General features: G+C 39.3%; 3 protein-coding genes, 1 long non-coding RNA gene and 2 other non-coding genes across 15 annotated transcripts; 2 read left to right on the top strand and 4 right to left on the bottom strand.

Annotated features, from left to right (window-relative positions):
* Positions 1-39: 39 nt before the first annotated feature.
* LOC127757485 (uncharacterized) lies at positions 40-2,924 on the bottom strand. 3 transcript variants are annotated; one of them, XR_008013463.1, is made up of 4 exons: positions 2,604-2,921; positions 2,100-2,452; positions 1,753-1,986; positions 40-1,116 (listed from the first exon to the last, which is right to left on the bottom strand). It is a non-coding gene; the product is annotated as an uncharacterized LOC127757485 (long non-coding RNA). The 3 variants fall into 3 exon arrangements; XR_008013461.1 differs by lacking the exon at positions 40-1,116 and having other exon boundaries at positions 1,475-1,986; positions 2,100-2,123; positions 2,374-2,452; positions 2,604-2,923; XR_008013462.1 differs by lacking the exon at positions 40-1,116 and having other exon boundaries at positions 1,475-1,986; positions 2,604-2,924.
* A 2,462-nt stretch (positions 2,925-5,386) lies between these two features.
* TRNAM-CAU (transfer RNA methionine (anticodon CAU)) lies at positions 5,387-5,473 on the bottom strand. The gene is given in 2 exon segments: positions 5,387-5,422; positions 5,436-5,473. It is a non-coding gene; the product is annotated as a tRNA-Met (tRNA).
* A 412-nt stretch (positions 5,474-5,885) lies between these two features.
* Positions 5,886-7,726, top strand: LOC127757686 (CASP-like protein 1B2). Its single transcript, XM_052283254.1, has 3 exons — positions 5,886-6,249; positions 6,339-6,450; positions 6,962-7,726. Exons 1-3 carry the CDS (start codon positions 6,008-6,010, stop codon positions 7,193-7,195), a joined length of 588 nt encoding a protein of 195 aa, XP_052139214.1. The 5' UTR covers positions 5,886-6,007; the 3' UTR covers positions 7,196-7,726.
* Positions 7,727-8,820: 1,094 nt separating this feature from the next.
* On the bottom strand, positions 8,821-14,370 carry LOC127758205 (NAC domain-containing protein 21/22-like). Of its 2 annotated transcripts, none has more exons than XM_052283827.1 (3): positions 13,963-14,370; positions 10,773-11,050; positions 8,821-9,602 (listed from the first exon to the last, which is right to left on the bottom strand). In XM_052283827.1, exons 1-3 carry the CDS (start codon positions 14,150-14,152, stop codon positions 9,066-9,068), a joined length of 1,005 nt encoding a protein of 334 aa, XP_052139787.1. In that variant the 5' UTR covers positions 14,153-14,370; the 3' UTR covers positions 8,821-9,065. The 2 variants fall into 2 exon arrangements, with proteins under 2 accessions (XP_052139787.1, XP_052139788.1); XM_052283828.1 differs by having other exon boundaries at positions 8,821-9,599.
* TRNAV-AAC (transfer RNA valine (anticodon AAC)) lies at positions 11,572-11,645 on the top strand. The gene has a single exon. It is a non-coding gene; the product is annotated as a tRNA-Val (tRNA).
* A 760-nt stretch (positions 14,371-15,130) lies between the features above and the next one.
* Positions 15,131-24,401, bottom strand: LOC127757486 (uncharacterized). Of its 7 annotated transcripts, XR_008013467.1 has the most exons (16): positions 24,184-24,397; positions 23,994-24,089; positions 23,787-23,870; positions 23,402-23,476; positions 23,216-23,296; positions 22,577-22,704; positions 22,251-22,484; positions 21,963-22,137; positions 21,270-21,353; positions 20,476-20,716; positions 20,192-20,370; positions 19,638-19,845; positions 18,737-19,252; positions 18,595-18,628; positions 17,696-17,846; positions 15,136-17,601 (listed from the first exon to the last, which is right to left on the bottom strand). XR_008013467.1 is itself a non-coding variant. In XM_052283002.1 (12 exons), exons 1-12 carry the CDS (start codon positions 24,328-24,330, stop codon positions 19,642-19,644), a joined length of 1,728 nt encoding a protein of 575 aa, XP_052138962.1. In that variant the 5' UTR covers positions 24,331-24,398; the 3' UTR covers positions 19,374-19,641. The 7 variants fall into 7 exon arrangements, 1 of the variants encoding a protein (XP_052138962.1); XR_008013466.1 differs by having other exon boundaries at positions 15,133-16,898; positions 17,394-17,601; positions 17,696-19,252; XR_008013465.1 differs by having other exon boundaries at positions 18,595-19,252.
* Positions 24,402-25,730: the final 1,329 nt, after the last annotated feature.

The following is a 25,730-nucleotide window of genomic DNA, read 5'->3' as shown; positions in this document are numbered from 1 at the left end:
TAAAATTTATTTGCATATTGTTTCTGTAAGCATATGGACTGTTGAATTGTGCTCATAGTGGCTGTACTCCAGTTATTTGCACGCTGTACATGGTACAGCTAGGTGCAGTTAATAAGAACGCTATGTCAAGTGTAATGATTTGAAGGGGAGAACTGACCAGGTACAACAATTTATTTTGGAAGGCACAAGGTACAACAATTTATGGCATTTATGGTATTTCTAGCTTTTTTTAGCAGATATTAAGGTCGAGGAAAAAAAATACTTTGGTGTCCCTTATTAAATGAGAGATTTATGGGCAAATCACACGCATGAATTGCTTAAATTTGTGGACAGAAAGTAGTATACCTAGACGATACCCCGCGCGTTGCTGCGGGATTGCAAATGATTCATTGACAAAAAAAATTTAAAGATAATTCATATTTGTAACTTGAGAACTATATCAGTTAGATATCATATATAGCATACATCTGGATATTGCATTCGTGTGATGCATAATACAGAAAATATGGACAAAATAAAATGCGACGCATAAACCATCCAATTTAACTGGAGAACAAAACTTAAATCATAGCGAAAAAGAGTGAAATTGTACAGATACAGAGAATTAGAAAATAAAAATATTAGGTGTGTGAGCATCACTTGATTGAATACTCCTATAAGAGGACATCTATTTTGAGACATGGGAGCAACAAATAAACATAGGCAAGAGAAAAAAAAATCAATAGACTAACAGAACCACATGCTTGTTTTGTTGCTATGCAAAACGAATGCAAAGGTGCAACAGTTCTGCTCGTCACGTACTACTAAAATCTAAACTATGACGTACTTTTTAGTGGTGCACAGTATAGCATGTAAGGCATACTGAATTAAAAAAATAATTAAATACAATCTTTTTTTTGACTGGAATTAAATACAATCTTTAGGCTTACAACACAATTAGTTTGCTTGATTCTTAAATAAGGAATATTTGCAAGAAATTATAGGATCAATAACAAAGATTATGTGATTGACCGCACCTAAGTTAGCTGCTAGATTTGTTCAAGTGTTTATTCACCAGCAAGAAGCATGTTGCGATATCAATATTTTAATTATTGATTCTTCTTTCCCCTGCATATTCTAGTAGTAGGAAAACAAAATAAAATATTAGATAAAAATTATGTCCATAACTAAAAATCAAAATATCCCATAGTGTACACTTCATTGTAGGAAAGAACATACCAAGAAAAAGACCAGGTCAGTAATATGAAGTTCTGAACTTATTATTGGTCCTAAAGACTGAACTGAAAGAAATAAAAAAGAACTCTGTATCGGAGTATAAATTAGACAGTAGCAACTACACGAATTATTGTGGTGCGAATAAAAAAGGAAATACCAATATGAATTGCCAATGTTGGTGGTATGTGCAGCGCGCAAGACAATTAACTAAAGGATTTTTTTTAATTGTATTGAGTAATAAATCTGACAATCGAGTAAATCTGAGCAATTAGTTCTTTGTAAAAAAAAAATACTGAACCAACCATCCATCTATTTCATTGTAATGACTTTTTGTTGGTGATATATACATATACATATAAAACTGCAAACTCAATCAGCCCACCATTGACTGTTGGTGACCTTCTAAAATCAAAGGTCATGGTCACATGAGACAAAGTGATTCAAAGATGATAGTGTGCAGGTATAAGTTAAAATTTAACTATTTCAATACGATTAAGAAACCACCATAAAAGTGAACAAATTTGAGGTGATAATTACCAGTTCTCACGGATTATAAAAAAACACCAGTCCACCTTGAATTCGTTCTTAACATGAAAAAGCCACCATTTGATGACAACAACAGGGTTGAAGGATATAGAAAGATCCATGCTTATAATATGATCCTCATTCAGCCATTCCGTTTAACATATGACAGGGGCATCTGAAAATATTTCCAACCAACGCCGGCCATACCATAAAATTGAACCATCACATGATATATATGCTCCAAACCTACAAGGCAATTACGGAAACGGTAACAAAACTGAAACAAACAAACTATCAAATCGAATTGTGTAAACAAAGCAACGTAAGAGAGAGAGAGAGAGAGAGAAGGGGGGGGGCACCTGCAAAGAAGGACATGGTTGGTGCTGCAAAAGAGGAGAGGGAAGGGTTGAGGGCACATGCACGACTTAACGGCTTGTTTGGCAACTTAAGGGAATGAGATTGGGAGTTTACATGAGGAAATTGATGACGAGATTAAGATGGGAATTTGTTTTTTCATCCCAGTCTCTTGTTTGGTAAAGGTGGTGGAAATTGATAGGGAGTTTAGTTGGACATTAGGTCATTAATAAAAACGGATGGCTGAGATTTGTTTAGGCGAAGTAAAGGAGGAATTACCTTCCAATTACATAGGTATTGAAAAGGATGGAGTTCATTCCTCAATTCCCCGTCCCCAACCCACCAATTTTCACGCCTCCTAACCAAATAAAGCAATTAATAGCTCCCAATCCCTCTTAAAAACTCCCCTCAACCATAAAAGAAATCCAAAGTTTGGCCTCTCACCTTGACCATCAGTTACAGGAATTAAAAGGCGGATTATTACAGTGAAATAGGTGGCTATTACTCACCAGGGAGGTGAAGGGTGAATTCGTTTTGCGACAGCCCGAGGAGACGAACAAACCAAGGGCGATGGGAGAGAAAGAGCCACAGCCTATGGGAGTGGGGCGCCTGCTCGGGGAGCTCTCTGCCTCCCTGGCGTACTGCTGCCCAGGTAAGGGAACCGACGCGAGGGGAGGGAGGGAGTGAGCTGAGCGGCAGCACCGCTGCACGCGCCCTGGCTGTCGCTGCGTGCAATGCGGGAGGAGGGGAAGGGGAACCAGGCGGCGCCGCATCTGCGTGTGTGGAAGGAGAACGAACAGTTTGGGAAGGCAACAGGTTGGGTTATTGGGCTTACCTCGTCAAATGGGCTTTTCATGTGTAATACTTGGGCTGTTCTCACCAGGAAAACTTATGCATCGATATCATACCATTGAGATTTCATCCAACGGCTGCTTTCTTTTTAGACGACGTGGATCAACCACAGCGCAGAGAATTGGTAATAACTGCAGTTAGTGGGGATTACTTATATATAGGTATATAGGATAGGATGAGCCTGAAGGAGGCAAATGGAGGTACTTATGTGTCCAAAATCATACGAAAATCAATATAACTCAAAAATAAAATAAAATTATATAAGATATCATGAAATTGTGTTGAATACAAAGTGTTCATTAGATACATAAAAACATCATGTATTGAAAAGTAAAATCTCGGTAGAACAATGATCTTATAAGAAATTATTGAAATCCCATCAAACCTCAGCAGTCCGTGTTTGTTGTGCTAATTATTTTAAGAGTAAAGTGCATTGGCGGTCCTTGAACTTATAGGGTTGTGTCATATAAGTCCCTAAACTCTCAAAATGCATATCCAGTTCCCAGAACTTGTCAAAGTGTATCATCTAGGTTCCAAATTGACACATCCCCTCTAGATTCCTACGTGACGCTGACATGGCAATGCCATATGGATGTGACGTGTCCTTTTCTTTTTTTTCTTTTCTTTTTTATTTTCTTCTCATTCTTCTTTTTTTTCCTTTTTTCTACACGGGTCATACAGAAAGGAGAAGAAAGGGGAAAAAGAGAAGAAAAAAAGAAAAAGGAAAAATTTAAATGGGTCCCATTTGTCAGTCAAAATAATGTCATGTCATGTATGTGTGGCATGCCACATCAACGCCAAGTAGGATCCTGAAGAGGTTGGGGCGATTTGGGGCCTAGATGACACACTGTGACAAGTTCTGGGACTTGGATATGTATTTTGAGAGTTTAGGGACCTAGATGGTATATCCCTACAAATTTAAGGATCGCCCGTACACTTTACTCTTATTTTAAGATTGGATTTTGGTAAAACAAAGTAAGATATCCATTTTTTTAAAAAAAGACAAGTACATGAAAAGCAGCCCTTCCAGCCATACTTCCTCCATTTCAAAATAAACCAACCTTAAATAAAATAAGATATTACTGTCCAGATTCATCATTGCAATAATTAGTTTATTTTAGGATAAACCTCCTCTTCTCTCTTCCAGCCTGCTTGCAGTTGGCCCAATCTGCCTCTTCACCCTCTCTTCTGTGCAGCCCAACCCACTCTTCCCTTTTTCTAATTAGGATGCCACATCAGTGAAATCAGCTGTCAATATTATCTTGAGACCTACTATCTTGAACGGTTTTGGTAAGATGACGGGTGAATATTTCTGGTATTGCAGTTTAAGATATCCATAAAACTCGACGTAAAGTTGAGGGACGACAAGTGGACTTATTCCCTTTCATTTTCAGTCCGGCCCATCTTGTCTCGTCCGTTTTTCACCAGCCGGCCTAAGGGCCTGTTTAGGGGAGCTTAAAATTCTAAGAAGCAACGGGTTGGTAGCCAGCTTTTGAGAATCTGGAAAAGCTGGGTCTCCCCCGCTTTTGGCTTCTAGTTCATTTTCTGGATTTTACAACTACAGCTTCTCATAATCTGGATCAAAATTTGAACTGCTTGGGGGAGCTTCTGATTCTGGGAAAACCTGCAATAGCTAGAAGCTCCCCCAAATAGGTCCTAAGACTCAGGCCGGCCAGCTCCTGGCCATCATCCGGCCACGCTCAATTTTGCTATATGTTTGTAATTTGACAGATGTAATTACAGTGCAATCGTAGGTAATTACGCTGTAACTACAATGTAACTTATATATAACTTTCAAAAATCTCTTCGTGACATGTTATTTTGGTGAAATGGAGGTCGTGGGAACAAATCCTCTCATGTGTGCATGCTGACTTTCTTTTTCTTCCTCAACTGCATAAATCTTGAAATAGATCTAACGGTTCAAAATTATGTGAAAGTTACATGCAAGTTACAGTATAACTACACTACGATTGTACTGTAATTATATATGTCAAATTTTTAGGAAAAAAATTATCGACAAATGTATAGGTGATTCCACCACGTTTTGTACACCTTTGGATTCTGCTAACTGCGTGGTTTTTGCTGCTTTGAAATTTACATCTTCAATGTATATTGAAATTTACATCTTCATGCATGATGCTTGCAAGTGTATATACTCCTATAGACCTGTGCTACGATCATTAGTTGTAGTTGTTATCACACTGGGCATGTACATGGACACATAGTACAGTTTGTTGCAATTAATGACAACTTTATGTAAAGTGCTTATGATTTAATGGAGATAATTGACAAGGTACAATTTATGGCATTTTCCTTTTCTCCTTAAAGTAAAAAAAAAAACTAATTTTCAAAATTGAAAGAGAGAAAAATCTAGTCTTTGCAAAGTTGAAATACAACGAGGAAAAAAAAAATCTAGTGAAAGACAAAGAGAAAAAAAAATTGGGGTGAGAGAGGCTCGAACTCTCGACCTCAGGATTACTCGCTTTAGCTATGAGACCTACGCGCTAGCCAACTGCGCCACCACCCCATCGATGTCCAATGTTATAATTGTACATATTTAACAAAATATTTTACTTAAGAAATCTAAATCAGATCAGTCCTTGTTAGTTGCAACTAACCATGATTTAGTGCCCTTTTGACTCTGAAGACGACAATGATTTTCCTTCTCACTCGTCATCCCTTGTCTCATACGTTTTTGCTCACCTCCTGTAGCCAGAGATATGTAAACCTGAAGATTTCCTGAAAAATTTTCTTCCTGGAGCATCCAAAGAATCTGTCCTTTCTTCTTTCACACTTCACTTTCTGCTCATGTCGCAGGGACCCAAAAAGGCTCCAAAATACTGCGTACTTTCTTGACTAATCATCTATTGTGTGCACACTTTTCGTAGACATAAGTAGCCCAAAATTAACGGTTTGCTGGTTATCAGGGTTTGTGCAAACTTGCACAATTTGTTTAAACCCAGGATTTGGGTCATGGACACCATCACCATTATATAATCTGCCCAAAATTTCAGCTCCAATCATCCAAAATCTTCCACATATACAGTCTCTTGATCAATTGATGGATCTTGAGAAGGGCAAGAAGCCATCAGAACAGGCTGCAGCCTGCAGGATTATGCAGGTCAAGGACAAGCTCATCACCCTGCAGCCTGTGGTGAGAGCTTGTGTGTTCTTGGCAACAGCAGTGGCAGCTGTGATCATGGGGCTGAACAAGCAATCCTACACAACAGTTGTTGCAATTGTGGGCACCAGGCCAGTCACACAGACCTTCACTGCAAAGTTCAAAGACACTCCTGCATTTGTGTAAGTAAGCATTCAATATTGTAGTTTTTCAGATGAATTTTGATGTTGACTGAATTGTTGAGGTTAATGATTTGTTCTTGCTTGTGCAGGTTCTTTGTCATTGCCAATGCTATTGCCAGTGGTTATAACCTGATGGTGCTGGTGACGAGGCGCATTCTGCAACGAAGAGCGCAGAGTTTGTCTGTTCATCTTCTTGATATGGTATCTGTTTCTTGTCTCAAGTGTCGGTGTTTGCTTGTTGCTTCTCCAAAATGTTAAGTTATTAGGGAGAAGCAACATATGAAGTGTCCTTTTCACTGGTAGTTTTTCATTGCGTGAGATTTCCCTCTTGGGATAGATACATTTTATTGGTTAATTGTCACTATGAAATTTAGAACTGTTTCTGATAATAGGACACATCAGTGATCAAATTATACCGAGAGAAGCAATCTAGTCCAAGTACATGATTGTTAGTTCATGTAAAATACTTAGTAATCATGCTGCATAATCCAGCCAAATCTGATCAGAGAACTGAACTGAAGACATCAACTAAAAGACAACTTGAGCATAATCAAGAATCTTAGCAATTGCAACTATCAAGAACCAGTTGCTAGAGTGACTTCTGGTGCTCAACATATATGGGCTTGCACTGTAGCAAATATGACAAATATCAGACCATTGTCAGCTGACATGAGCTCATGATTCTTTTTCCCCTCTGTTCTCATTGGCCCAGGTGATCCTGACTTTGTTGGCCACCGGCTCTGCCACAGCGGCGTCGATGGCTCAGCTAGGGAAGAATGGTAACTTGCACGCACGCTGGAACCCGATATGCGACAAATTTGGTTCTTTCTGCAACCATGGAGGAATAGCACTCGTGTCATCGTTCATCGGTGTCGCGCTCATGCTGGCCCTGAATCTACTTTCAGCAGCAGCCAACTCACCCCGCTCTAATGTGACCGGCCAATGAGTTGTCCATATCTCTCAGGACAGCTCATTCATGACAAAATTAACAATGCACTGTTTCTGTCTTTGGATTGTACTCAGGTTAGGGCAGAAGAACTGTAAGTCTATTATCTGCTCCATGTGGGAGCTGGATCACAACCTTCAGTGAGCCAGTGTGCTAAATTTGGCATGCAACTGTTCCATCTTGCTTGGCCTGAAATGAGCAGGCCAAGAGTACAAACACATAAACTCCAATTTGTTATGGGGCTTTAGCTAGATCAAGTTGTTACACTATTAAATTCTACTACTTTGTGGGTGTAAATTTTATCTTGTACTAATAGTCCTGCAAATTTGTCCTCTTTTTTTTTTTTTTTGCTTAGGTGGATGCAACTTTTCATTATTTAACAGGCTTGTCTGGTGAACCATGGGCTTTCCAGACAATTAGTACCTGTTGTACTGCATTGAGCTTTGTTTTATTGTCTGAGCAGTGAAGTTGTTTGGAGTTGCTTAGATGATCCATCCATCACCAGGCCTTACTGCACTTAATGAGAAAAACTTTTTTTAAGCTGTTCAAGTTGATGTAGATTCATCAGAGAAGGAACACATGCATGCATGAAGGTGCTCCTATGTAGGAGGTTGGCCATGTGTTCCTATCAGGAATCTCCACAAAAAAAATTAATTAGCATGCAACTGATCAGGGAGTTAAGACATGACTATTAGTTTAACACATCAGTCTTACTTACAATCTCTGTTATCTATCATATCCTAGAAATGTTCACAGGTTGGACTGAAAAAAAGAAAGAAATGCAACAACATGCATCTAAGCAAATCTATAGCACAATAATTTACAGTTAGAATAACAAATTGTGTGCAATGTTGTAAGCATGAGATCACAGAGGACTGGAACATGTCAGCATCAGGCAGCTGCTGCCCTGATGAAAGTACAGGATGATCTTTCTTCTGCTCTTCAACCTCCACATTATTTCAAGATGACTAAGAGAGGGTGTTCAAGACTTGTAGCTATACGCATACGGGTACTAGTATTGATGACATGTGGTACAGAGGAAAGTGGATCCAGGCTTCTTTCTGAAAGGTGAAGTGAATTAGAAAGGTGATCACTCATGCAGCTGGCCTGCATTTTCAAGAACAGTAAGATGAACAGCCAGGGCCTTTCAGCTTACTGTTCATCAATCTGTACTGTATATATGTTTGTCGTTGTATATACAGCTGAAAGAGATATGATAAAACAGGATTTGCTTTTGGACGAGACTGTCATATGAGCTTTTTCTGAATAAATGTTATGATCATTTGTAGTAGCAGCTAGCAACATCCACTTTATTTTCTCCTTTTTCTTTTTCTTTTCTAAAAAAGCTGTACTGTTGGTACTTTTTTGAAAATTGTTCAGTGCTGCTACTATACATGTAAACTAATTTCTAGAATCAGTCAATGCCTATTTGTGTTCTCAAGAGAGAGAAGAAAATGTGAGCTATGATTTGAATCCTCTGTTCTTGTTTGGATTGCATGACATGTCACAACTCACAATTATTTTCGAATGATACACAGATGCCGCACGAACATTTGTAAATACTACTCCATATAGATATGCACAAATTGATAGACAGAAAATCATCGATCCGAAAATTTTTCGACAACGCAAACCTCTACTTCTGATTTCTGAGTATACACACTTTAGCAATCATTACATAGTTTTAGTCCTGAATTTTCCTATGCCTTACAGAAAAACTATGGCATGCTCTATTAATACTCACACATAAATATTGTACCATCACACAAATAAGTATGTATACCATATCAAATCATCAATTCATCATACACACTGAAGATCAACTACTAGCTAGCTAGCTGTTCTTATATTGTCTGAATAATATTTTTCCCTAGAAGTGATTCATCCAAGAAGAGCTGACAGCAGCAGCCATTTCAGATGGAGGAGGCAGGCCTGGCAACACCTCACCCCCAATGGAGTTGAGCTGGCTCAGCACTGCCTTGAGCATCTTCTTGTCACAGCTCTGGGTGTCCAAGAAGCTGCCAAATTCAGCCAGGCCATGATCCAGGTAGCTCATGCCATTGTTGTTGCTACCTGTGACAATTGGCAGGTAGCATTGCTGTGCATTGACAGTAGCACTGTTGCTGTTGTTGTTGTTACTGGCAATGCTGTTGCTGAAGCTGGAGAAGCAGGGCACTTGCTCAAGTGCGGCGACGGCGGCGATGGCGGAGGAGGAGGAGGTGTTCATGGAGGCCTGGAGCTGAGCTAGGGTGGTGTCCATGAGGGGTGGCAATGGTGGTGAGGAGGTTGGTGTGGATGTGTCATGGACAATGGTGGTGGTGGTGGTGGTGAGGCTTCTTGACTTGGAGGTTGCACCCCCTCCTGATTTCCTCTTGCAGATGACTCTGCACAGGACCCAGTCTTCCTGCTGAAAACAACACATTGGTGGATGGACAAGAAAAGCATTTGATCAGTTCATGACAGGTGTAATTTTGGTAGATATGAAAAAACAATTTTGTTGATTAGTGTTTACTGTACTTGCTCTGATTCCATCACTTATTCATTTGGCCTGTTGATGAAGACAAATACATTAATTACAACCGTTTTTCACTTGGCCTACTGATGAACCATGGATTTTTTTTAATCCATTTAAACTATTAACACTTTTTTGCTATGTGTTGGTCAAAAATGATCAATGATGAAAACATGGCCTATAGATACGAAAACAATCTTATTGATATTGTTACTGTAGTAGCTCTGGTTCCATCACTTGACCTATTGATGAAGACAAATTAATTTGGCTACTGATGAACAACCATGCATGTTTCTACCCATTTAAATTTTTACACCTTTTTTGCTATTTTTTAGTCAATGATGATCAATGATGAAGCATGTGCATATTTGCAGCTTGATAGGGATTCAATTGTAATAATTTGTTTGCAGGGATCACTGCTTTGAATCTACTATATTATTCTAGAAAACCGTTTGGTCTTATATTTATGCCCTTTTTTTTAAAAAAAAGACTAAAATTAGTTATTACAAGATTAATGTGAGCAAACTAGTGGGCCGGTGCACAAATATAAAATTGTCACGCAAAAACGGTGTGCCCAAGAAAAAAAATAATTAGCAAGTAGCACTCCATAATTAAATGATAAACAGTGTGCCAAAACAAACAAATGAATCAATGAAAAGTGACAACTTGTGAGGATTATTTGGGACGTATAGTATGCCAAAAGTCCTTTTAAGAGAGAGAGAGAGAGAGAGAGAGAGAGAGGGGTTATGCCCAAAAGTCTTGACAATAACTGTTGTATAAATACAATCACACTGCACTACAAGTTGGTCTCTATGCTAGGAATTAAGCTCACAACTTGTCGTGTACATATGCTTAGCAATTACTACCAAAAAACTTTATTTTAAACTATGCACCTAAAAAAGTACTTTGTTCAGTTGCATAGCTAGAAATAAAGTCTTTTGAAACAAAGATAGTAATAATCATTAGGTTTTCGAAAAGAAATATACCATTTATTAGGGAGTAATCATGAGTGAGTTGTGAAACATTTTACAGGACATAGTGAACAATTAATTTCACCATACATACCTTGGAGGAGAAGCTGGAAGCTTGTTGATCATGCACACCCTCCATCCTGTACTCATGCATCACCCACTCTGTCTTCCTTCCCTTGGGTGCCCTCCCCTGGTAGAACACCAGTGTCTTCCTCATCCCCACAAGTGCCCCTCTTCGCGCCACCACCCTGTCCTTCCCCGTGGCCTTCCAGTACCCCGAAACCGTGGCTCGGTTCGTACGCTGCCCCGTCGCGTATTTTCGGTCCCTCATGCTGAAGAAGTACCACTCCTTTCCGCCCACCGACGCCACCTCTGATCATAAAAAAAACATATAAAATTATAAATACACCAACAATTAATAACCAAAACAATTATCTTTAATTGAAAGATAATAATAAAGTTATCACACATTCCTGTCCACAGCTAAAAAAATTGTACTTTTTCTTGGTGTTATTGTTGGACAGTAGTATGTAGTGGTGCTTGATGTGGTGATCCATGATGAATCCCCTTTTGGTCACAATCACACTGGTTCTTGATAGAAAGGGAGAGATATGCTGAGCTATTGGAGAGTTAATTTTACTTGGAATTTGGATGCATCAACACGTGTTAGGCCCATACAGAGTGTGTGTGCTGAGATCCCATGCGTAAGATGTGATTTGCAGTTTGTTGCGACATTGTTGATGGCAAGCATGCATGCATGCTGGTCGCCATCGGCTTGGTGTGCACTTCACATGGTAGGATTAGACAGTGAGAGGAATTAGTTAGGATAGGATGTTCTCATAATCTTATATTAAATAAGGTAATTAAATTACTACATCACTGTCTAATCAAGAGGTGTCGTGGTGTAGTTGGTTATCACGTCAGTCTAACACACTGAAGGTCTCCGGTTCGAGTCCGGGCGACGCCAATTTTTTCTTTTTTTCTAATTTTTTATTCAAAAAACTCATTACATTTATTATTTGGTATTATTTTTTTAAAATTTTTCACTGCATTAATTCATTGGTAGTTCACAATGATGTTAATTATTTGGCATTATTTTACTGCATTAATCATTTGGGATTTGACATTCATTGGGGTAGTTTACAATGATGTTAATTATCACAAATAATTGCTAAATGTGTTTGCTGCTAGAAAGGTTAGGTTTATGGGACTTGGGATTAATTGGGGTAGTTTGGGGATTTGACATTCATTGGGGTAGTTTACACTGATGTTAATTGTCACAAATTATTAAATGTGTTTGCTGTTAGAAAGGTTAGGTTGATGGGATGATGTGATTTGGGATTAATTGGGGTAGTTTACAAGTGATGTTAATATTGTCACAAATTATTAATTGTTTACTCCTACAAAGGTTAGGTTGATGTGATGCAAAGATTCTTGTAGCTAGCTAGCTAATGTGATTATCTGAATCGAAACACACATAAGGTTAGGTCGATTAATTAATTATTTTACATCTGGTTTTAGCTAATGCAATTAGTACACATGTCATGCCGCATCTCATTAATAAAAATCGATGGAAATTTAATAATTGCAGAACCTATGAAACGTGTGTCTTTTCCAGCTCCCACCCTACAAAAATGATTGTTTAATTTTGGACATCTAAAAAAAAGATTATTTTGGACACAAACTGAAAGTGGATGCATTGAGAGAGAAGGATATCGTCTAGTCTAGAAGACGTTATAATTAAAGTGTGGGCTGCAAATTAAATTAAGTTTGGAATAAAGGGAATATTTCCTTCTTTGGAAATGGAGGAAATGCCAAATTGTATATATAATTGGTGAGAGAATTTCCTCCTTTCCATTATGATGAGATGTCGTAGTCGATCGAGCTAGCTACCATTTTCTCCTTTTCTTTTCTTAGCCCTATTACCACATATATCTCTAGATTTGTTTGCAAATTATTTTATTGGATTTGTTATTATTGTTCAATAATAATACTTCAGTATTCGATAATTGATAAAGATCCACCTATTCAAGACAAAGGAGGATAATTTAATTTGTGTCGGTACTGTCATATACAGACAAGCTGCATATATATTTTACATACTGTGTATTTAGATTAAAAACAAGGTAATCTTAATGCTGCTGTAGAGAAATTATTTTCCGAGAATTGAAACTAACAAAGTTAATTAACATTCCCTATCAATTAAATAGTAGAGTAATCAGTGCTTCACTGGAGACCATTTAACTGATGAATGAATTGAACCACATGCGAAACATTGACTTTTGATAACGAAATGGAAGTGATATGAACAGTTTTTTTTTCAATTTTACCGTACATGCAATAAATAAATGGCTTCAAGAGAGCAACGGAATTTATTTAATTTGTACAACTAGAGACATCACAAATATGAAAAACATGACCATGGAAATCGAATTAACTCCACTTTTTATAAGGAGAAAAAAAAACTAAAACTGCAAAAGCTTAGTCTTCACTTAATTTAATGACCTTAATATAGGCAATAGATACATCTATCTCTGTACTTCCATAATTGAAGTACACTCTTGATATGGTCCTCTATCAATTATATATACGCCTACCTGACAGTGACGTTGATTTTACGTACACTGCCTCTCTACGCTGTTTCTCTTTTTCTCAAAAATACGCGTAATTAAGATATATCGATCCTCTCAAACAAATCATTAATTCAGCACAAGAAAATGAATTGGAATATCATTAATTTCTCGTTCATCGATTGCATAATATATACTACTAGTTTGCCTAATATTTGTTCAAATTCAATACCGAGGATCTGTCAAATATACATGTAATTGAATTAAAAAAAACAGTATAGAATAGAAGACAAATTAAATAAGAATCACACGTATGTATATAGACGAAATTAATTAGCCTATAATTTTTTTTAGCGTAAGGGCATAATTGTCATTGACAAACAAGAGCACAACATGCATTGGAAGACTTTGGCTGGTTTCTTGGCACTAAAGCAACACAAGCTGCTCCCAGTTCCAATTAGAAATAATGGATCACACAAGATCATCAAAAAAAATATTGGGGAAACTAAAAGTGATAAAAAAAACATAAAAAGGCTTGGGGGGAGAAAATTAAGATATGTGAATCAAAGAAAAGGGTCAAGATATATAAAATCAGCAAGACATCGGCTCATCGATCAATCAAGAAGAAATTAACATATACTTACTACATGTACAAGAATTAATATAGAAGAGAGAACTCTAAGAAATTAACATGTGAAGCTAACTGATTATTACCGGGGAGGTCCCATGGCTCGACCTTGTTGAGGTCGACGTCGACCATGGGCGGGCGGCGGCCGGAGAAGCCGACCTTGCCGGCGACCTTGGGCGCCAGGTAGTCGCAGATGAGCTCGTCGTCCCTCGGGTGGAACCTGAACCCCGGCGGCAGCTCCGCCTCCACCATGCTCAAGAAGCTCATCATCGACATCGATCAACCTCCCCCCCTTGATCACCTCCTCTCTCTCTCTCTCTCTAGCTAGCTATATGGAGGAAGAAGAAGAACAAGAAGAGAGAGAATTAAGGAAATTGAAGGGTAGTAGCTGCTAGAGAGAGAAACCAAGAAAGGGCTACATATGGAGTATGTGTATGAATAGGGGGGTGTGTGCTTGTGTCATGTGTGTGTGTGTGTTGCAAATTGTGAAGAGAGAGTTGGAGGAGAGGGGTTTATAAGGTGGTTTAGGTAGTGGGTCTACCTCAATCTCCTCTCTTCTCCTTTTCCTACCTTTTTTTTTCTCTCTTTGCTTTATTTTTCCATTTTGCCTTTTCTTTCCACAAATAAAAGAGGAGCCAACTTCCACATCAGCACTACAAGCTCCCACATATGCCATGAGAAAAATAAAAAAAAGGGAAATTTAAAATAAAGAGAAGAAGAATTAGAAATAGTAGTCCATGCTATCTACTACCAAGGCTGCATAACTGATGGGAGCTCCACTTGTCATTAGCTAAGGTGTGTGTAGCTGGCCAACTCCTTTTTTCAGTCAAATGTTATACTCTCTACTACTAGGAGGACAAAAATTGTTTGTTGCAAAATAAAAACTTCAAGTCAATCTTGTGGGTACAATGAGTAGCCTAGACCTAGGAGCCTAGATAGTTTTTTTTATATACTCTACTAGTTAAAAATATACTTGTACTACAATTGAATAAGCTAGTGAAATATATAATAGCTGGAGTTATATGATAAGCCGTGCTGTACTAGGTTTATGAAACTACTCCCTCCATCCCAAAAAAAAAAGACAAACCCTGGTTTCCGTGTCCAAAGTTTGACCGTCCGTCTTATTAAAAAAATTATGAAAAAATAAAAAGATAAGTCACGCATAAAGTATTAATCATGTTTTATCATCTAACAACAATGAAAATACTAATTATAAAAAAATTATATAAGACGGACAGTCAAACGTTGGCACGGAAACCCAGGGTTTGCCTTTTTTTGGGACGGAGGGAGTATGTAATTTTAATCCTGCACATTAATTAGGACAAGATACGAGCATATCTGGTGCAAACCTATTTGGAGATCCAATCATCCAAACTAAGTACTCCTACGAACTAACCCTGCTGCTAGATACCCATTTTTTAAAACAAAAAATAATATTAAAACATCTAACCCGTGCCAAATTTGTTAGTGACAACTGATAAGCTGTGATAATTGCACAGTAACAATTAATATTGTACTACTACACATGTTGTAGAATACTGCTACTCCTGCCTTCAAGCTAATGCTCGGTACGATCTCCTGCTAATAATTCTTAAAGATGACTTGAGATTAACTAGTTAGCTGTCAAGACGGGCCATTTGTTGTTCTCTCCACTTGGTGTAAAAAAAAGAAGCTGCCTTTAGAGTGTGGCCCACATCTTTGGCTTGTTAATTACTACTTAATTAAGTTTCATCTTTGACAATTGACCAGTGCAGATGAAGAAGAAGAAGAAAAAAAAGGCTATAATCTTAGCAGAATCTAAGCCTACATATGTGATGGATTAGGATTAGGATCAGGGACACCATGCCCAACATCACATCCGTGTGGCTAAGATGTTGAAAGGCATGCATGCAAGAACCTTAGCGCCTCGAGATTCGTGCGCCTGGGAGGAGAGATTTACAGGATGAGGAATTTAGGATCAGAAAGATGGAGGAGATGCATATATATCCAGCCCCACATGAGTTGCAAGGGGCAGCATACGCAGCAATTGCAAAGAGGAGTTGAAAGCATTGGCGTTTTTAAGGTGGCCCCCAATGTGTGTTGAGATAATGAGTGTGACTTGCATGTATTTATTCTCCTCGCCTTTCTCTGGAGAGAGAAGGCTCACATCATTTCTCTCTTCGTCTCTGACCTTTGCTAATGTGGTGCCATGAACTCATGGAGCACGTGGTATGGAGAATTTGCCTCCATGATCTCATGGCGAGTGAGCTGCCACGACTCAGAGCAGAGATCCTGGTGCATGGAACTCGGAGATTTGTGCACTGATGCACACGATTTTAGTCAGCAATATAGAATGATCCGAAGAACCCCCAAGAATTAATCAAGTCTCATCATGCTATGTGGGTCAAAACAGTCGAGCTCAGGCTGATCCAAAGCCTCTTAGCCCATGGCTGACATTTTGACACCAGAGCTCCAGGCCAAGGAATGTAGGATCTTGTGCCAGCTGTCAAGCCGCCGCCGACGACTTCGCCGCCGTGGCACGCCTCCCGAGACGCGCTCGCTGTCAGAGGTGATCACATTCCAGTAGACACCACCACCATATGACGTGGAGCATACGAGACGAGGAGGAAGCTGACCTGACACAGTGACACACACACGGCCCCAATCGCCATCCCTCCCTGTTCCTGTCGACAAAGCCGGGCAGCCTCAGCCTCAATTCAGTTACGCGCGCGACCCGCACGCGGCGCGCACCGGCGTCACACAAACCACGCGAGCGTGCGTGCTGCCCTGCCCTGCCGATCTCATGAGCTCAGTCTTCCGTTCCAGTCCATCTCAAAACGGCGCCCGCCGCAACGCGACAAAGGAATCTGGCCCGTCGGATGGAGGATGGACGGCAGAGGTTAATATAGATGATGATCCAGAAGTAGGATACAGCAGGTGCATATTTGGATGTACTGTAGTGGAGTTCCAGTCAAGGGTGGAGTAATAGACAGTAGCCCGGGGTTTCTGCACCTCTCCTGCTGGAAATATTCCTTCTGCAGTCCTGCAGGAGCAGCAGCACATCAGTTCACAAGTGGTATACATACTGGAGTTCATCACAAGCTAATCATGATATCCATTTGATCGATCGATCAATCAATCCCAAGGAGAAGATTTTTCAAGCAGCACCAGATTCCTCAACATGTCTTTGCAGTAGTACTATAATTGTACTAGCCACTAAACCAACCAAATTGCTCAAGCCACTGTTGTTGTGAAGAAGGAAGTAGTTTACTGGTCATGGAAAAGCCAGGCCGGCCTATAAGGGAGGTGATAAAACTGATAGGACTGCAGCACACACATGCTGATATGATATTCCATGGATCCATCCACACCCCGGGGAATGAATGAATAAGATTACCAACTGTTCTTGCAAGACTTGACTGAGGGCTTGTGCTGAGCAGCAGTTCTCAAAATAATGGGGAATTTATGCTCCGGTCTAACCAGTGAAAGAGACATGGAAATGGGTATGACAGCAACAGCAGAAAGCTCATCCACATACCTCCCCCCATTTCTCCCCTTCCTTCGCACGGCCTAACACCGCACGCCGATTGCCCCCAGTTCCATCACTTTTAGCCTAAATCAATCAATCAGCTCATGCCAGGAACTCAAACCGGAGAACAGTTTTTCGCCATATAGTCCAGGTTACAGGGGATACTGAAGATCTCGCCACGGGTTATTGGCTGGTCAGAATTAGACCACCACACAGCCTGCACAAAGAGGGGGGTGAGCTTCCAGGTCAAGTGCTTCGTGTCATTACCTTTCAGATGTTGGCAGCATCAGTGAAAAGTAGACGAAACTGACCTGCGGCTTTGCATGGCACCTCCGAGTGTACAAATCTGGATAAGGATTTGGAGACGGGAAGAGTCGCGACGGCTCTGAGTGGCCACCTTGATGCTGATCCATCATCGGAAGTACAGGCACTATCGTTCTCGCAGCCATCTGTGAACAAATTCTGCAAAAAAAGGACGAAACAAGTTGGCGTAACACATAGCTCTCTCACCTTCAAGATAACACAGAAGGTAAGGGAAAGCTTCAGTTGCCACATGGAAGTAAAATCAGCCAATTATTGCAATGGTAATACAGCCAAACGAATTAACTCTAGCTTGACCCTGACAGCAAGCCAGTGAAAGCATATAGCTTGGGCCAGTTGAATTCCATTGTAAATTTTCATCCATCAAAATGACAGCTTGCTGTTCTTGAGCTATGACACACAAATGAGTTAGGTTTACTACAGATCTTATCCATCTACAAGTGGCCCAAGGATTTTGTAACCCCTCTCTTTACACATTGTACCTTTGCTTGCATCACTTCACTCTGAACTGTCCAATCGTGATTGGTCTCAAAATAAGAATGTTGAGGACTGGTCAACGCGGACATGCTTCTATTAGCAAGATTTGAAATTTTTTTCCAGAAGTAGGTAAAGAAGCCAATTCTTAAAACTGCTAAGCCAGCAGTACAGAAGTTCAAAAAAAAATCTTACATATGGGTAAAACACCAACAATTCAAGGAGTTAAAAACCCACTAAAGAATGCTTATGCAACAATGAACGGTACAGTAGAAAAAATTGAGGACTAAAAGAAATGCAGGCAATCCAGAAACAGGCACACAGAGACACATACGGAGATTAGCTATGAAAAACCTAGAACCACGACTTGCTAATAAAATCATGAAAAAGCACATGCTTATAGACAATGTCTTACACAAGTCAACCTCTTGCATTAGTCATCCTCCAGCCTCCCATGTTGGTAGCGTCACATCAAAGATCCAACAGGTTTCATCAGTATTTTATGAGACAATACATAGCTTTGTAGAGTAAATAGTCAATGTAATTAGGCAGCTTACAGCAAATCTTATTTGTCTCTCTCAGCCAAACCCTGCTGTGCTGACTTCTCCAAATGATTTCACATATATCAAACACAAGCTTACCGATTGAATAAGGATAGGCAAGAAATAAGATCTCATGAAACAATTCATCCGTGTTGCTTTGTTGAACATATTTTCCAGCCAGTTAGGATAATATAAAGATTAATCTACTTCAAAGAAGTATAAATAATAACAGCGAGTTGTATATCTGTAGACAAAAGGTGACTCGTCAACTTTTTCCTTGATTAGTGATAGCTTGTCGATCTTGCATAAACATATTGCAGCCTGCAGGGAATGTGAAGTTTGGTGGCAACTTGTATGATATCACTTCAGAGAGACAAGCAGCCATGCACTGGATGGCCTTGGAACCGTTCTAGATGTTGACTTAGCATTTATTGGATAAAGGCACACTGTTCGAGGGCAAAATCTTCCACTCTCCCGTATATGGATTTGCAAGGACTTCTGCAGTGTTGGAAACTGAGAACTCCATCCTACCTGTGCAAAATAGTATATACTAAAGAACAAGTATACCACGCAAAATCTAAGAATCAACTAACATATGCCAAGCATCATTGAAAAAAAAGGTATCGCTCTCATCATTCTAAAGATAAGACCATTTTCATATTGTTGATTGCTTTTCATTTAAAGATAAGGTAAATCCACATGTTGCTGCAGGCCATGTACCAGCACATGGACACAACAATGGCTACAAAAATGTCAACTACAAATAAGCTGTGTTTTCTTTTGTATGTCCAATCAAAAAGGATACTTGTCTCTACATCTAATAAAAGAACTTGCTCTGCCACATGAGAATAAACTGCTTACACTTAAAACCAACACCATCCCATCAACCTACAAACTGAGGCATGAGAGGAGTTACCATGTCACACTTTTGAAGGATTTGCAGACAACTTCCAAGCAATAATTGCCATGTTCCTTGGAGACATAGTGGGATTGAAAAGCGGAAACAAAGATGCTTCAATAACACTGCCTTGCTCTTGAAGAAATAGTAACCGGTCAAGTAAAATATATGTTTCCACCAGTGGCCCTAAAGCAACCCGAAGGCACCAGAAGGGACCTATAAATTCCTGCAAGAACAATAGATGGTTACAAAGGTTGTCAGTATGAGACATTCCGGTACTAAATAAAGAATGAAATTACTGTCATATCCCAATTAATTCTACATTCTTATGAATAAAAAACATACAAAAATACATTTACAAGCATGTCTCTCATATAGCTGTTGTGCACATTGTGTTATGTTCTCTATGAACATACTCTAATCATATGATATTGATTACATTATTTTCAAGGCCTGATAACATTATTTTCACTTTGATTGAGGACTAAGAAATAATATATAATAAAATACTTAATCCATTAACTTCTTGGAACTATCCTACAGCAAGGCATAAAGAATACTCCAAGACATACCGTGAAGGGTTGCACGTCCTTCCATATTTCAAGTAAACTAACATTTTCCACAAAATCACAGCCAAGGCGACCTAATCCTGACACTGTGAAATCTTTAAACAGGGTGAACTTTTGTGATTTATCAAGATAGATGTCATCTGGTACAACGGCAGCTCCAGATACAGCTGAATCAACAAACCCTGAAGTTGAAAAATATTATTCATTGTCCACTTGTAAACTAAAACAGTCAAACACCCGTAGGCCGTAGTGTGTAAATGTAACTGAAAGCCATTGAAGGTACTAACCTGTTGAAAGCTCAGGAAGAAAGTCTACATGAACCTCTTTAAAATTATTAGGGCCTGTGGGCAGTGGATCGTCTTTGGTCATGATTTGTTCCTTTTGAGTGGAATATGATAAAGCGTCAGTTTCTGCCATAGCCATAGGGGATTCCATAACTTTCCTAAGCCTTTGACGGCGTAGTGCTTTTCCTTGCCTCCCAATTGATGGACTCGATCTTGACACCTCTGGGAAATGTTTCTCAAGAAACTACCATGAGACACATAGTTAGATGAGTCTAAAGCAGTGAATGAGATGAAAGAACAAGTGTTAATTAGCTTCTAACACTTTAGTGGCTAGAATCTGAATCCCAATCTCTTCTTGCAACAAGAAACGTAGCCAAGAAGATGCTAATACTAAAATCATGGTCGATATGTTCATTTAAGCATAGATCCAATTTCATGTCATGAACCATCGCATCTAACTATAAACAGGAAATGCCATTCTTGGTTAATATCTTAAAATTCAGAAACCAGCTTATGTGGCTCACATGTAGGCATGTAATCCTATAGAGGTCCCTATCATAAGCTATTGCACATCTAAGCCAGCTTTCTAAAACTCCCGAGATTAATTAGAGGTGTTCCATAAGCTACTAACCATGATCAACCTATAAGCAAGCAAACTCACATAATAATATCGTGTACAACAAACCAGCTGAAGCTACTATAAACATGACCATAAAATGGACAGAAACCAACAGTGAAGGACTGAGTGAAAAGTCAAGCATATTATATGACAAGAGTTGAAATAACAGAGCATTTACCATTTGAAATGCAGCACGGAAGGCATGTATATCAAAATTTTGTAGGGCTATGTCCTTAGTGAGACTTCTCCATCTCTCTGCACTCTAAGAAGGATTGAAAAAAAAGGCATAAATAAAAAGAATTATGTACCATAATGTCAACTCAGCACATAACTTACACAATTCTAAGCGTGCATCTTAATAATGAAAAATGTACAAAAATCACATGATAGCTATTAACACAAAGTAGCAATATGTTAAAAAAACCAAACAACTACACATGAATGGAATCAAAAAGAAAAGGCAAAGTGAAGCAATCACTTATTCTAGATTATCTCAAGTAACAATGGAGATAATATGTTAATGTAAGCAATAATAAATTTCAGAAATGATTTGAATTCATAGGCACAGACATGTTTCTGATATTCAACCATGCAGCACTGAATATGTTCTCGTTGCATAGGATGACAGATGGAAAAAAATGCGGAGGCAAAGATCTCTAAACAGCATTAGTGTGTTAAACAATAGCATTGCAAACCATATAAGCAAACAAAAAACACTGAACCTCCATAAGCTTTTTGAACCTTTTTTTGTTCAAAATCAATTAAACAACTATCTTGTGCTACTGTGTCTTTTGTATGCTGAGTACCTTCAAATAAGGTCCACCACCAAAATAGAATGTCTAAACAAGAAGATCAAAAGATGCCATAATACCTGGCAACCAAGGTCACGGGTGCTTTTCCTAAGCACCAAATTAGATAGTTTAGCAGCCTTGCTCATAGGAAAACCAGGACAGGTATTTGTGTCTTCGTGGCATTCCTCAGAGAGTAAGTTGTAGCAACAGCCAATGCTTATCAATGCTTTTACTTGTTCGCACGACACAAAAAGCCTGTCAATAGAATACAATAATCATGCTTTAAAGGGCTTACAACATAAAAGGGAAAATTGAAGCTGCAGTATTTTTTTTTTAGGTTGGAGGGGGTAAGACTTCACTAAATGAACCTTAGCATGTTAACTGAAAGATCACCACAAGCATGAAGACCAGCAAGGACTAATGGAGGAATGCTGTCATTTGGTTTCTCAATCTGTGGACTGCTCTCGTTGAAGTTTTTACTTTCTGGTACATGTTCAGCATGATCATCCTGACATGCTTCCAATGTCACAGCTGCTAATGTGTCACTAGAAAGTACATGGCAAGTAACAGTTCTAGGTACTCTGAGCTGTTGCTTCCCTACACTGCAAGGAATAGTGGCCATTTATTTAAAACAACATAAATCAGTTCAGAGTTCCAATTTAGGTAAGTATGATTAAATTGATGAAAGTCACACCATTTAGCAGCGTAGTACTTCTTTATTCTTTCTGCACGAGTATTTGTAACTGATGCATGATGTGATGAAGCATCTATTGCTACAACAGGGAGTTGATACTCAAAAGATAAGGCTTGGGCAAGATAACCCTGTAAGAAACAAATACAGGGATGAAAATGAATCATGGAAGAACTCAAAACTTTTCTCAGAATAGCCAAGGAAAATCAAGTCATGGAATGCAACAGAAAATTTACAATATATGCAAATTCTACAGAAAAATTATGACTTTACACTTCACAGATTGGCCAAGCAAGTATTACACATCTCAAATTTTAAGAGTTCCAAAAGATGACCTAACTTTGTACAGTATGATTCCAATTTGCAAATAAGTTTAACTAACAGAACTACAGAAGTGCCACTCATTGCATCATTGACATGTGGACCTAGACCGGCCTTGCATAGAAACAATAAGTAATTTCACAAATCATCTGTGTTATACTGAATATAAGGAACCTATCCTAAGAAGATATGGCCAAATCAAAAGCAGTGAAATATGGAGTCAACTACCAAGTATTTATCAGATGATGTATAATTATCCTTACACAAACGAATCCTGTTTACACTTTACACTTGCAAAGCTTCTTCATGAAGATGGCTTACCTGGCCAGAACCTACATCAATCACTGTCTTTGCTCCACAGCTCTTGGTAATTGCATGAACCAACCCAGCTAGAGTTTCAATCTGCATTAAGCAACCTCTCCAAACATGAGAATGCAACGAACAGGTTATAATATAAATGGGTTTGTAAAAACAAGTAAGCTTTATCAGCACAAGCAAATTACCTACTTCATGCTTCTTCTTGGAGTTCATTCCTTGAGCGAGAACAGTATTAATTGATGCTACATGCAAGTCAGGTAGGAGCTGCAAGTATTGAAGAAAACATGCGTCGGGATTAAACAGATGGCAGAAACAGGCATGTTTTGCTAAATCAATGGCTACAAATGATAGCGATGCATGTGAAAAATGTGACGAAAACTCCACATGCTTAATGTCTTATTAGTTCACTAAAACTATGTAACAGGAATGCAAGTGGAAAATCGGCCAAGATTTTGTATATGGCTATGTGTAGCATTGTAGCTCATGATTTCTTCCATTGCTGTTCAAAAAGGGAACAGCTAGCGCTAGCACAGCCAATGCCTACAATCTGATAAGTTATGTTCATGGAACATACTGATCGCGGTGACTTCTGCTCCCGTGGAAGAACAAGTGACTTTGCAGTGAGTACAAAATCTCGCAATGAACTGGGCCAGTGCTCCTGCAAAATAGAACAGTAGACAATTGACATAAGTTGGCCGCAGCAGCAACAGCAGCATAAGAACTGAAGAAACGTCAGGCTTGTAGCACCCATCAGAACTATTCAGAGAGTGTGTGGCCATGCCTGAACACATCCGGAGGGCAACATGAGCAAGCTCTCCACGGGCTCCCTGCGGAGGCACTCCATCCACTCCGCATCCACCATCTCCCACAGCCGATCCTGCTCAAAACCAAACCCCAACCCCAAACCCCCCCTCGTGAGCTTCAGCGAGACGGAATCAATCACCCAAACCCCCACCCAAAACACCTCTCACCTTGAAGAAGTTGACGACGTGCGCCTCGAGGAGCGGGCGGTGGAGGTGGAGAAAGGCGGAGATGGCCTCCATCCACTCGCGGGTCTGCTCCGCCGTCTCGCACGAGTACCCGCCGCCGCCGCCGCTCGCCGGAGTCGCCGCCGCCATCGCTTGTGAAGAGGAGTAGTGGTGACACGGTTGGTTTCTGGTTGGGCTCGCTGTTGGGCCCTGGCTTTGAAGCGAGCAGTTCGTTTGCAGCGGTGTCTATGGACCTCTGGCCATTTGGCAGTGCGGTTCCTGGGCCTTGGAATCTTGACGTCCCACGCTGACTCAGCTTTGTTGTCCGCAGTCAATCTACTTTGGTTGTGTTCTTTTCTTCTGAAGATAAAGATTAAGTTTTTTACGTAAAACGAGGTGGCATTTTAGAGCAACTTTTATAAAAGTTTTCGCACGAAACGCATCGTTTAGCAGTTTGAAAAGCGTGCCATGAAATTTTTTATCTTCATCCAACTCTTGTTGGAGAAAAAAAGGGGACCTTTGAGTCCAAACTGAATAGTGAATACCTCGGTGTTGTGTGTTAACAGATATTGTTATATCTGGTTTTACATTCGGGGATGTAATTTGAACTCGATGTCAACACAAGAGACCTACAGTGAACTTATCCCCTCCAAGATCTAATACTCACCTCAAAGTCCACCTATCAGTGTAGCTATTTTAGTAAAATTCAATTCTCTCAATTCTATTAGTGTAGCAAATATATTGCCCCATCGTCACTGTAAAAAAATAATTCGAGAAAGAACAAACACAGGAGCTCACTATACATGCGCACTCACCCCTATGAATACACACGTACATTGTACTCCTAAGAATATCTCCAAAAGACTATGACAACATATCTTAATATTGACGAAGTTATCACAGTTGTCTCGTTGTCAATGGATACATCATTTACCACTATAAAAAAAATTTGGTTTACATCTTCTACCTCCGTCAATAGTCATGCGGTCAATATTGTCGCTGAGAGTGAACTTCAGAGTTTTGTGATCACAAAGTACAGTTGTAGGAAAAACCGATTGATTGAAATGATTTGTAACAAACAAACCAACAAAATTCGAATCTTGATACTCATAAAATATATCTATATGTAGGTGCATTTCAAATATGAATTTCATATGATCCATTATTTGTCGCCTGTCTACATATATTTGAGCATATATTAAGGGGACATTTGTAGTTATTTGCGTATTGTGTGTATCTAGATTAATGTTTATGTGCACGTCTTTCGTATAATAAAAGACTACGTTAAAGATTTTTAAAAAGAACTTATAAGAATCTTCCAATCCAAAACAGCTCTAAGCGATCGACGGAACCTTAATTCACTTGCTTATAAACAGTTTCAAATTTAAACCGTTCAGAACACCATGATCCTTGAGCTAACGACACAGCACTGCTATACGTCTGACTCCCATCCTACCCAACCTCACTGCCAATCATTTCGCTCCACGCAGACCAGCTTCTCTCCATGTGGGTCAGGGCAATTAGCAGCTAAGAGCTGGTCGGAGAAGAGT

This window comes from Oryza glaberrima, chromosome 12 (genome assembly GCF_000147395.1).
Source record: "Oryza glaberrima chromosome 12, OglaRS2, whole genome shotgun sequence".
Lineage (NCBI taxonomy): Eukaryota > Viridiplantae > Streptophyta > Magnoliopsida > Poales > Poaceae > Oryza > Oryza glaberrima.
Note: the sequence above shows the minus strand (reverse complement) of the source record. Positions and strands in the feature narration are given on the sequence as shown.